Source organism: Citrus sinensis, chromosome 3, assembly GCF_022201045.2.
Source record: "Citrus sinensis cultivar Valencia sweet orange chromosome 3, DVS_A1.0, whole genome shotgun sequence".
NCBI classification, from domain to species: Eukaryota; Viridiplantae; Streptophyta; class Magnoliopsida; order Sapindales; family Rutaceae; genus Citrus; species Citrus sinensis.
Genome location: NC_068558.1, coordinates 2,825,442 through 2,837,209, shown reverse-complemented (window position 1 = coordinate 2,837,209; position 11,768 = coordinate 2,825,442). Strand labels below are relative to the sequence as shown.

Here is an 11,768-nt window from a genome sequence, read left to right as displayed (position 1 = left end):
CGTTTTTGGAATGTGGTTTTGTTTTGCCTTTTTTTTTAAAAAAATTTATATTTCTTTTTTCTTTTTTCTTTTTTCTTTTTTCTTTTTTCTTTTTTAATCATTAACTTAACCGATTGCTGTTCTAATTTTTCTACCGATATATATAAACTTTAACCACGGCATGCGCGTGGTTTAGTAATTATTATTTTTATTTATAATTTTAAGTTGAACTGAACTTTGCAGTGTCGTTTTCAATCTTTTGCCGTTTGCGGATGTGATTGCTCTGATGATTGCAACCAATTATGCCAAATCAGAACGACAATTTTCCAGTGGAAAAACAGAAAAAGGATTGGCATTCTCGATCTTTCCTATTTTCATTTTCAACCTCCACTTTGCTTACAAAAATTGAGGGCAGCAATGCTGGTCATATAACATTCAAATTTTCATTAAACAGAAGCGAGCGTTAGAGATACAACCGTATGTACGTCAATGGTTCTCTAATGTACAGATAATCAACCACAGCCTCTTGTTATTTTCCAGCATTGCTCTGTGACCCATAATATTGATTTGCATAAGCACCAGTTGGGGCACCACTATATTATAGGCAGTTGAAGTATCCATGGGCTGTGCCTGTGGCTCCGATTGTTGCATTGTCCCTTTAAGGCCACAAAGAATAAGATGAAATTTCAGCAACAATACAGTACAAATTTTCAAAACTTTATAAAATTTGTTATACACTAATTTCAGTAACAGGCATTCTGATAAATTAAGTATAGAGAGAGTGCAATAGCCGAAACAACAAGGCATAGACCTATATGTACAAATGCCACCGGTGAACAAAAAAATGCCAGGTATGCAAAAGGCAAAATGATGATCAAGTAGAATGTAAATTGAGTTTGGAATCTTACTGGCTAAGATGGGTGGGAACTTAGAAAACCATAAGGATTAAGGACTAAAATCGGGGCTGATAATAACACTACATGATTAACTTGCAGGAAACCACAGAAGATGGATGTTCATGTGACTAACAAAACTGGGTTCAAAAGGGGAGACTGGAAAGAAAGATAAATTAAAGTACATCTTCTGCTTAAAGCAGATCAATCCAAGCTCCATTACAAGAAGCATTGGATATTGACTGTTGGTCTAGATCCAAATGGTTTATATAGCTGATGCATAAACACCACTACAAGCACCAACCATAAATGTCTTAGCAAAATGCATGCTTCCAAAAATTAAAATATGTACAAACAGGAAACCGCTCTGCACAAATACCACCCGGAAAAAATTCAGCGACGAAGACCACAACAGATTCTTTTATACTACGGTTGGTTGGTGGAGCAGGAGGATGGGGTTGAAGACAATGAACTACATCAATAACTCACTTACCACACAACCTCCAGGCGCACAAATTAACTGACCTCAGGGGTTAAGTCAACGGCCATCCTTTAAGAACTGGAGAAAGAAAAAGGAACATCAAAGGGGAAAGAGAACAAAGCATCCAAAAGAGAGCAAGGGAAATCCATAAAATGTATGCGTGTAATTCAATCCCAAAATGAAAAATCTTTGGAAAAGAGTTCATACATATCCGGAAATGAAATGGGGGAGCCAAAAACAGAATAAAAAATGTTGAAAACGGACAAATACCATTGATATCAGTTACTTTTTTTTCCCTTTTTTTTTTGTGGGGTTGCAACAGAACAAGACAATCGTGATAAGGATGCTAGACAATGAACATGCCAAAGAGAACATGGCTAGTGCCAAGATAAATGTCATCAGCAATTCAGCATAAAGAGGAGCATTTCAGTCCTAAACAATATGCCAAAGATAAAACATTGCACCAGTCAAGGACACATACCATGAACTTAAAATATTCCATGGGTCAGCAAATTGTCACATTAGCCATCCCTAGTGCCATGAGGGCCGCTTGTAACCATCCCATCCTCCTTCAGGTTCCCTCCTCTTCAAATGGCCACCTGCCATCTGATACATTCTTGCTTGGTCCTCCAGTAGGACCTGTGCACCGGCAACAGACAGTTGCCTCGGCACAAGAGGCGGTGTCTCATTTCTACCTTCTATGTCTGGGACGCCAGGCCCTGCATTTAAGTCTAGAACCTGTCTACCCCATTTCAAACTGCTTTCAGCACTAGCACTGTTGCTACCATCAGAGATACTCACTACATAAGGCCTAGTGAAATGAGAAGGTACAGCACCTGCAGGACCCATTAATTGGGAATTAACAGCAGGAAAGCATAGTCTCCCACTGGATGATGAATCTACATATGTTGTTGAACCAACAGAAAAGGTGGCTGATGGAAGGGGAAAGCTTGACCCAAAAGGAAAGACGGGATATTGAAAGGGGGTAGATGGAAAGGGAACTGCAGGAGATGATGACAACACCGGTCCCCTGAAGACATCAGGACTGAAAGGAGAGCCACTAGTGGAGGGAGCCAACATTCTCTGATGCACGCCAGGAGCAAATGGAAAAGGTTGCTCTCCTCTATCAGGCAAGACTGAGGGAACTGTGATGGTTGAATAAGTGTTCCCTCTAGGCAACCATGATGAAAAGTTTCCTGTTTCTGCATTACTTATCCGAAGGCCAGAAATAGGTGCTTGAGCTTGTACATTTCTGGGATGCTGATGAAAGACTGTTGGTTCAGCATTCATGTCATCAACTGGTCCGTCATTCAAATCAAAATCCCTGCAAACATTCACCTCACCATTTGAAAGACCACCAGATGATGTGCCAGTTTGAACTAACACATCTGTTTTATTCCCGTTGCTAGTAGAGTAATTACTGATATCAATAAACTCCTCAGCTCTATTCAAATCAAGATCAAGTCCACCAGAACCCCGGACAGATGTAGAACCCATCACTTCACAGCGTGACCCATCAAGGTTATTGGTAAGGTCCGATGCAGCAACTATATCCTGAGCAGAGCTTCGAGAAGCCAAATCCTCTAGGACTCTCTCATCTGGTACATTCAAGTCAATATCCAATAGAGAACGGCTCAGCTTTCCAGATGTTGAATCAGGAACAGAAATGTTAGTCACCCCCAATGGCATCTCCAATATCTTTCTTGGTTCAGCTGGGCGAAAAGCACTTGTTGCAGCAGATCCCTTCCAACCAAGGGCCCCTTTACTCCTCAGGAGGTCTTCTGGTGGTACAAAAGGCCCTTTGGCTGCAGCAGCCACTGTTATCGAAGCAGGAAGACTATTGGTCACAGAAGAAATAGGAAGAGGCAATGGGTTAATCAATTGTTGAACAGAACCTGAACATGCCGGGCCTGTGAGAGTACTTGACTCCCCATATTTACCTTCATCCCCATCAAAACCTTCATTCAAATCAAATTCAACTTTTGCTTCTGCATCTGAAACCCTTGCAGCAGAGGAAGAAGCATCAATAGTGGCCGGTGTAGATTCCTGTGCTTTGTCACCTCCAGAGGCAGTCAACTTCGGTGCTTCAGTCTTCACATGATAGTCTGTTTCCTGCACTCCTAATGCAGTGGATGCCTCGAGAGGAGCTGAGTCAGCAAAGCACTGCTCTTTAACCTCTTTACCTTCCAAATTCTCCTCCACATGCTCACCCTTGTCCTCACTGTGAGCTGAACTCACATGAGATACAGCCCAAAGATCATGACCCATAGAAGCATTACTTTTCCAATCAGATTTTTGTTCTTCGCTATGGTTGACATTACTCTTGGAATCTACTTCATCAACCATTTCATCCTTCACTTCATCAATATTTTTTGAAGCCATATCTTCACCAGGACCAGATTCATGCAGCAATTCCCCATCTGCACCTTTCACATTCTCAGGGTGTGTTGCAATGAGAGGTGGCTTTTGCTCGGTCTGCTCGAAGCACTTCAATCCTTCACAAGCAGTTTTCTTGTTCTCACAATGAAATTCCAAAGATGGGTGTGATAGTGATCCATCAACAACATTACACTCAACTCCTTGATTCAATTCAGAGACCTTATCCTCCTGTGACAAAGAGGCACTGCTCCTCTGTTTATCATCAGAAGTGCCATTGGTGTCCACTCTGACTCCAGCCTTATCCTCTTCAGGATTTTTTCCTGCACAATCAGGGGTCCCTTTTGTCATTACTATTTTGTTTGAGTTTTCAATGTTCTCTTGACATGGATCTCCACTCTGCTGCAAATCCATAGGGGAAGTATTGATGCGTCCAGTAAGATCTCCTGCAGGTTTCTCTTGATTGCTATCTCCATTCTTAGCCCACGAAGTATGATCAACACCCAGCTTTCCATGCGCATCACCAGCACCGTCACTAAACTGATCTCCAGGAAATGATTTCACTCTTGAATCATTCTCATTACCAAAAGGCTCATAAACAGGGGTCCTTCTTCGTGGAGAACCAACAGGTGAAACTACATCAGATTTGGATATCTCTCCAGCAGCCACACTAGCAAGCAGATTCATTCCCGCATCATCACCAACTACAACAGATGTCTTTGCTTCAGAGTACTTGACACAACTTTCAATCAAGGCATTTATTGAGCGGAAAGAAACATCATGCGATTTCCCTGATTTTAGTTCATTCCCTGATGATGAGGAGGCAGTTTTTGAAACTTCTGCAGTTTTCCCAGGATCATCACCAGCCCTACATTGCTCTTCATCAGGAACCGTAGCCGGTGATCCATCTCCTTCGTCTGATCCAGTCAGCACATCTTTAAAATCGTTGCTTTGCCAAGATTCATTATTCACATCAGAGGTAACATTATGTCGATAACCATCACTCTTTTCCTTAAAGCTGCGGTCAAATCGATCATGCTTATCCAAAGGCACAGGAGATGAAGCTCTGCTATTCATTACCGAAGGCTCTTCAAGAGATACAGCATAGGCACTTTGTGCAGGACTACGACCTCGATTTGGGATCTTAACAATCAATTTATGAGTATTCCCCTCCACCACGGACATATCAACTACCTTTTCACAAGTCAAACTAGACTGTGATAATTTTTCTGAACCGGGGTTTTTGTGTGATGAAGAATTTCTGCTTGACCCGTGATCCCTCTGAACCCCAGATAAGGCTGTACTGGGAAAGCCATTGGCTGATTTCCGAGGCCGTGAAGAACCACCAGAGATCTTATTCACGGTCATGGAACCAGCTGTTGAGCTCCGCGCATCCTCCTTCCCAGAGAAACCCCCAGTTTTGGCATGGTCACTTGAGCAAGATTGACTATTGTTGTGGGACTGACTAGAACTACTGCTTTTCTCATCTCTAGCCGGAGTTGAAGGAAGATCAGAGGTACCACTAGTATTTCGCAGCTGCCCGTCTTTTAGGTTTGTACTCCCAGATGCAGGTGATGGAGCTGATTTTGTAGATGCTGGAGATGCACATGCAGATGCAGGCTTAGCAACAGTCTCTCCCTGAACAAGCTTGACTGATGGAGTTTTTGAAGTAGAAAGTTGCATCGATGAGCTCTTAATGGCAATCTCAGAGGATGAACCTGAATTTCTGTTCCCACCATGAGAAACTTCTGGAATACGAGGTCTTGCAGGCCCGGACACAGCCTGATTTGAACCAGATTTCGCATCCATTTCAGCCTCAACACGCTTCTTCCATGTGTCAACCAAGCTCCTAGCTTTCTTCTGAATTTCCAAGTTTTTATGAGTACGCAAATGATTCACAGACTTGCCAATATTACACATTTGCAAGGCATGAAGATTTACTGGAAGCTTATCAAGTGCACGAAGTGAAACCAGGAGAAATTCCTCAATGGCCTTATCACCATCCTTCGGGTTACTGCCGTCACCGATCTTTCCTTTATGGACCTCCTGGAGCCATTCATCAAAAACAGGCAAACCCCTGAGCTGCACAAACTTACTAAGGCAATCAAACTTATCAGTTGCTGCTACTACACCAGCAAGCATTGACCGGCAAACCAAATCTATCTTTCTCTCATTTCTGTCAGGCACCATCAGCTGTACAAACTTTTCAACCCCTTCAAAATCCACAAGGCCACCCTTCTCTGTAATCTTGGAAATCTCAGATCTTAAAACATTTTCTGATCTACCATGACCAGAATCTCCGTCATCCATTTTCGTTGAACGCTCTTTTTTGACAGGCTCAGAGCCTTGATCTCCCCGCTCCCTTTTCTTACCCTTAACTTGAGAAGGAAATGAGGAGACACTATTCTGCACACTATCAGAACCAGGTTTCAATTGTGATGTAGATGTTGGACCGTTCAGCGGCTTCGGAGAACGGCCACCTTGCTGCATAGTTGCATGCATTTCTATTCGAGTTTTATATAATAGCTGATCTACTTCTTCCTGCCGTTCCTGGAGAAAAGAAATCAAAATTAACCTCCAATTACCAATAATTTGAAAGAAATGCAAGATTTACACTTGCTTTCATGACTTACATTAATGTAATCTTTATCTGTTAACCACCATAAACTCTTGTTTTTAATGTCATAAACTCGCCGACACACAAACGAGCAGATCCCTGATGGAAGTTCAAAACCTTTTGGAAGGAATGCGACTTTACACGGATGAAGTAAAGAAGCAGCAGGAATCTCATCCTTATGAAAAGAATAGAAGATTTCGTTTGGCGCAGCTTCCAACAGGATGCCTTTGCCAAGTTTTACTTCAGCAGGTCGATAAAGCCAATTCACGCTTAGCTTTAAGTTATTCTCTTTGCCAGAGGTCAGTGAACGAATGATTCCAATGAAAGGTGGGGAATCCTGAGGTGGTTTGAAAAGAGCACAGTCACCAACACTAATCTTACGTCCATCCTGTGGAGAAAAACAGGCAAACTGGTTTGGTGAGACAAAAGAGTGAGTTGACTAAACAAAAGGATTAAAACCCAGCACTCAAAAGATATATTAAACAGAAACATTCAAAAAGAATAATAGCATTAAATGATAGCGGAAAAAGAAAAGTACTAAACCCAAGGGTATGTCTTATTATGCCCATATTTCTGATGCATACCATAAGTTTTATTTCCTTAAGTGACCAAATAGATGCAAATCTATGCTCAGATTTCTGATGCATTTAATGGTTTGGAAAACTAAACCCCAAGGATGTGTCTCCTCCTCTCAGCCCGACAAGAAGCAAATTTAAACGAATTTTACCAATTTAGCCAGACTACAAACATCCCAATAATCTCCCGGAAACTTACTTTTCATCAAGCAGTTTGCCCAAGAAATTGGACATGGACACAGCCATCTTGCCCGTAAGTAACACTCCAACCATAAAACCACCATGAATTGTTTCAACATGGTTATATTTCTCTATTAAAAAAGAACTCCAAACATATTCATAGAGAAGATATGAAAATTTCAAGCAGAATATTATACAACAGAAAAGAAACAGATAGCAATCTGATGCAAAAATGTTAAATGAAGAAGTTACTTTTACAATAAGCACCAAGCTTAAAAGTAGTAGATAGTAGGACAGTGAAACAGTGCAATAAACTTCAACTTCAGATGCATAAAATGCAATCCCAGAAAAGGCTTAAACTTTGATACCACGTTATCAAATAGAAATTAGAAAATTTCAAATTGGCTCATAATTACCAAAAACCATAAGCATTACCCAAATTTTACCTTCATTATTCCAAGACCTTACAAAACCCTATCTAACAAAAATAAATAAAATAAAGTACTCAACATTTTTGGCATAACGCCGAGATATAAAACAAACCCTAAGACACAAAAATCGAATACCTTATAAAACGAATTAGCTGAATTGGAAGAAGAAGAAGAACCATCACCAGCTACGCTCGCACGTGTAGGGACAGTCCACATGTGCCGACCTGCCCTTTTCCTCTCAGCTTCACCTGCCCGCCACCCATGCATACACATAATACCCTTGCATTTTGCCCCGAAACGACTACCATCAATCCCCCCAATTCCTTAATAATTTCCCCAAATCACCATTCCCCTTCTCGTTAATTTACAGTAGATCCTCCCGACCCCAAATCCAAAACCCTAGGCAGACTCAACACTATCAAATCCCGAACTCACTTCCAATATTTCCCAAATTCAAGGGCTCCGTTCCGCAGTTCGAAATCAGATCGCGAATTCGTGATAGAAATTGATCGTAAAAGAGTAAATAAAACCCGTCGATCTAGAGAGAGAGAAATTGAAGAGGACTCGAAGAGAGAGAAACGGCAAAAGGAAAGGTGTGCGTGGGTACTTGGTAGGCAGAAGCGGGCAATGTCTTGGGCAGATCGGGCAGCTAGGAGAGCTTTTGATAGCCTCACCTGGCTGTGATTTCCTTGTGAAATAATTTACGGAAATGTGACCGAAGTCCTTTGATTGCAGCTGTTGACTGACATGAGAGTTTGACTTTGGGTTTTTCATCGTATTTTTTTAATCACATTATTTGTATAGAAGCCTTTGTCTTATTCAAAGACAAAATTGGGGCCCGGTTGGGGCAAAATGGGAAAATCAGAAGTTCACTGGGGCAGCAGTTGTTGCACTTGCACATGAATGCGTATGATGGAGAAGTTAAGGTTGTCTTGAGTTGTTCCAACACACATTACAAAAGTAAGAAAAAGTGTCATGTTGGTGTTACTGTTTCGGGCAAAGCGGATATATTCTTCTTTTATCATCTTTGCAAGTTGCTTCCTTTTAAGCATGAGTCAGATTCATTAATAATTTTCTATTAATAAAGATTCTTTTTTTAAATTACATATTGCATTGCAGATTTGCAGGAAATAGAAAAGCCTATTAGACATATTTTTAATTAGTAATCATCCTATAATTAAGAATTATTTTTTATAAAGAATTTATATTTGATAACCTTAATGTTAAAGTGATATAATTAATAATATTATTTAATAATTACTTTATTCATTATTAGTCTTTTCAAAACAAAAATAAATTAATTATCTTTTTAGTTCCCTAAAAAACTTTAATTATTTAAAAACCTTATGATCTCAAAAATTATTAGATGAAAAAATTTCTTACTCTTTTCTTTTTAGAGAAAATTGTTATATTCATTTGGTTTATTTAAAAAGAAAAATTAGGTTCTTGAAAAACAAAGTCCATATTTATTATCTAATCATCTCATCATCTCAACTTTTTTCTATGTTCTATCATTCTAAATATTATATTTGAAAATAATATTGTTCTTATTTATTTGTTCGTTTATTTTGTAATGGTTTTAATGGAAGTTAAAAAGATATTTTCTAGACCAATTTTTCTAAAAAGATAGCTTCTTGACTAATTTTTTTTAAGGTTTTGTTTTTGTAATTTTTTAGGATCTTTTTTTATTATTGCTGAAATTCAAAAATAAAAGATGGGGTGAATTTTGAGCTTTTTATATTTCCTTGAGTACTGAAATTATAAAATAAAAAGATGCCTCATAAAAGAAATTCGCCTAAGGCCCAAAATATTGTAAAGTCTGCCCTATGTATTGAATAGAGGTATTGTTTAATATCGGGTTGTTTCTCTTCTGATTTTGTGCCATATTTGGAAGGCTAGAAACAAACTAAAGTTTAAAAATATTCGACCTTCAATTGTACGTATTAAGCTCAGTGTTTAGGTTATAATAAGCTATGTCTAGGTTTTGTACGTCTTTTAGACTCTTTTCCTATTTATAACCTACTTAACTTGAGTAATTTCTTTAAACTTCTCCAAAGATTTGCGTAATTCTATGGCATCCTTCGGTCATTTTTTAGGTTAAAGTTTATACTGATGGTATCTCTAAAGAAAATTTGGGTCCACCTTCTTGTGTTGTTATTTATAGAGGTCTTAATGGAATTATTTTAGGTGTTTTGCTATATCAATTGGGAATCAAACTTCCTTTTATGTAGAATTTTATGCTATTATTTATGTTACTGAATTTGTTTACTATAGTGGTTAGTATTTATTATGGTTATAATGTAATTTGATGACTGTTTAATCTACTTAAAAAGTGACATCTTTTGTCCTTCTTAGCAAATCCGCGCTCAATGGCTCAATTGCCTAACTATAATAAAGTTTATGCGATTTCATTATTCTTATATCTACAAAGAAGGAAATTGTGTTGCAAACACTTTAACTAACATTGGTTTGAATTTCTCTGACTTGACATGGTTAGATTTTTCTCTATAAAAAATTAAGAAGTCTCTACTTGATAACTCTTGAGGAATGCCTCAGTAATTAATTTTCTTAGTTCTATTATAATTTGTTATTGTATGCACTATAAATATGATTTCATTTGGTTTTGTCTTTTTTAAAGGATAAAAGCCCACTACCGCACTTCAATAACAAAGAATACGAAGTTTGTAAACTGTGAAAGTGAAAGATGATGCAGTCATATTCATTGTTTTGCGGTAGCGATGGGACCAATGGTTGCAAATAGAAGTGGCAAATCGCTATCCCAAAGTACTTTGAAAATGACAGGAGCAATGAATGATGTTTAGCCTGGTAACAACGGTTATTAAGTTTCTTGTTCGGCAAAGGCCAAGACCTCACGCACAAAACTCAAATCTTGTGGGCGGGGCAGGTATGCAACAAGCCAGGCCTTCCAGATCCCAATATGCCTGTTCTAGAAGATAAGAAAAATATGATTTTGTAAACAAGTTTAAAGGGGTGTGGTGTTTGAATTGTGTCCCCATCGGAGTTAAAAGATTGGGAAAGAATGAGATGTAAGAAGACACCACTAGTCTACCACTGCCACACGGTAGGGTGGGGGCAGTCATAATCTTTATTTCATTTTCATATTTTCCCACTCTAAGGGCCCGTTTATCTGCAACATCATCATTGATTGTTGGCGAAGGCCAAAAAACATTGAAAGCATCGGTTTTGATGCCCGTACAAGCCATGATACAAAGGACCATGTCCTGCAGGATGTTATCATACTCACTTTTGGCAGCTACGTGAGGGAACCAAAATGATAGACAGGTGACACAAAACAATTTACAGAAACCCTTTCTTTTTTTTTTCTTTTTTTTTTTGGAGGTTCGGAACACAGAACAGTAATCGGTAACAGATAGACAGTATATTTCTTTTTCTTTATTCTTATTAAAATTACCTTTGATTTTTTGAAGCCTGGGATATAAATATTGCACATAAAATTGATGTCAGAATAAGAAGCATGGGATATAAATATTGCACATACCGCCAGCATATCAGTAATTGCATATGTCATCTATTATTCATCTCTAATTTTTTTCAATCATTATCACATCTTATCACAGCCACCCACTTGCACTGAAATTAGCCATGTGCCTATTTGGCTCCACCAGTTAAAACTCTGTCTGTTCGTCTTACAAACAAAATGGGTTCCCAGAGTCCTTAGTAACACCCAATGCAACAATGACGCTCACGAATCACTCAGAATTATCAGAGAGAAAATTTGTCACAAGTAAAACTGTTCATTCGAAAGCCTTTGGCAGGAATATCCTCTCGAATATACTTCATTAGCGAAAACTAAAGAGGAAATTTAAAGGGGAAAAAAATGAGAGGATTTACGTAAAGGATTAAAAAAGAAAGAAAAATTATCATTCATATATTCTATATTTACTCTGTTATAAAAAATATTACAACACTTTGAGGATGTGTCAATCATCCACTCTTAGTTGACAAAATATATTAGCAGACCACCAAACCGTTAGTTGCCGTTTGAAAGTTAACGGAGTTACAGTGAATTGACAATTTTACTCTTGAAAATTATCACTTGTATACCCTTAAATTCTCTTTTTATCACTTATATACCCTTAAATTATCACTTGTATCATATGAAAAGACCAAATTACCCTTTTGATGTCATCATACTTAAACGGCAACTAACGGTTTGGTGGTCAGTTGATACATTTTGTCAACTTAGGGTGGACG

At 38.5% G+C, this 11,768-nt stretch overlaps 1 protein-coding gene across 3 annotated transcripts; it reads right to left on the bottom strand.

Moving 5' to 3' along the window:
* Nucleotides 1-400: 400 nt before the first annotated feature.
* Nucleotides 401-8,165, bottom strand: LOC102607643 (uncharacterized). Of its 3 annotated transcripts, XM_052436823.1 has the most exons (6): nucleotides 7,668-8,165; nucleotides 6,363-6,734; nucleotides 3,294-6,279; nucleotides 1,835-3,170; nucleotides 1,366-1,431; nucleotides 401-635 (listed from the first exon to the last, which is right to left on the bottom strand). In XM_052436823.1, the coding sequence occupies exons 1-4, from the start codon at nucleotides 7,803-7,805 to the stop codon at nucleotides 1,885-1,887; spliced, it is 4,782 nt and encodes a 1,593-aa protein (XP_052292783.1). In that variant the 5' UTR covers nucleotides 7,806-8,165; the 3' UTR covers nucleotides 401-635; nucleotides 1,366-1,431; nucleotides 1,835-1,884. The 3 variants fall into 3 exon arrangements, with proteins under 3 accessions (XP_052292783.1, XP_052292781.1, XP_052292782.1); XM_052436821.1 differs by having other exon boundaries at nucleotides 1,835-6,279; nucleotides 7,668-8,163; XM_052436822.1 differs by lacking the exon at nucleotides 1,366-1,431 and having other exon boundaries at nucleotides 1,835-6,279; nucleotides 7,668-8,164.
* Nucleotides 8,166-11,768: the final 3,603 nt, after the last annotated feature.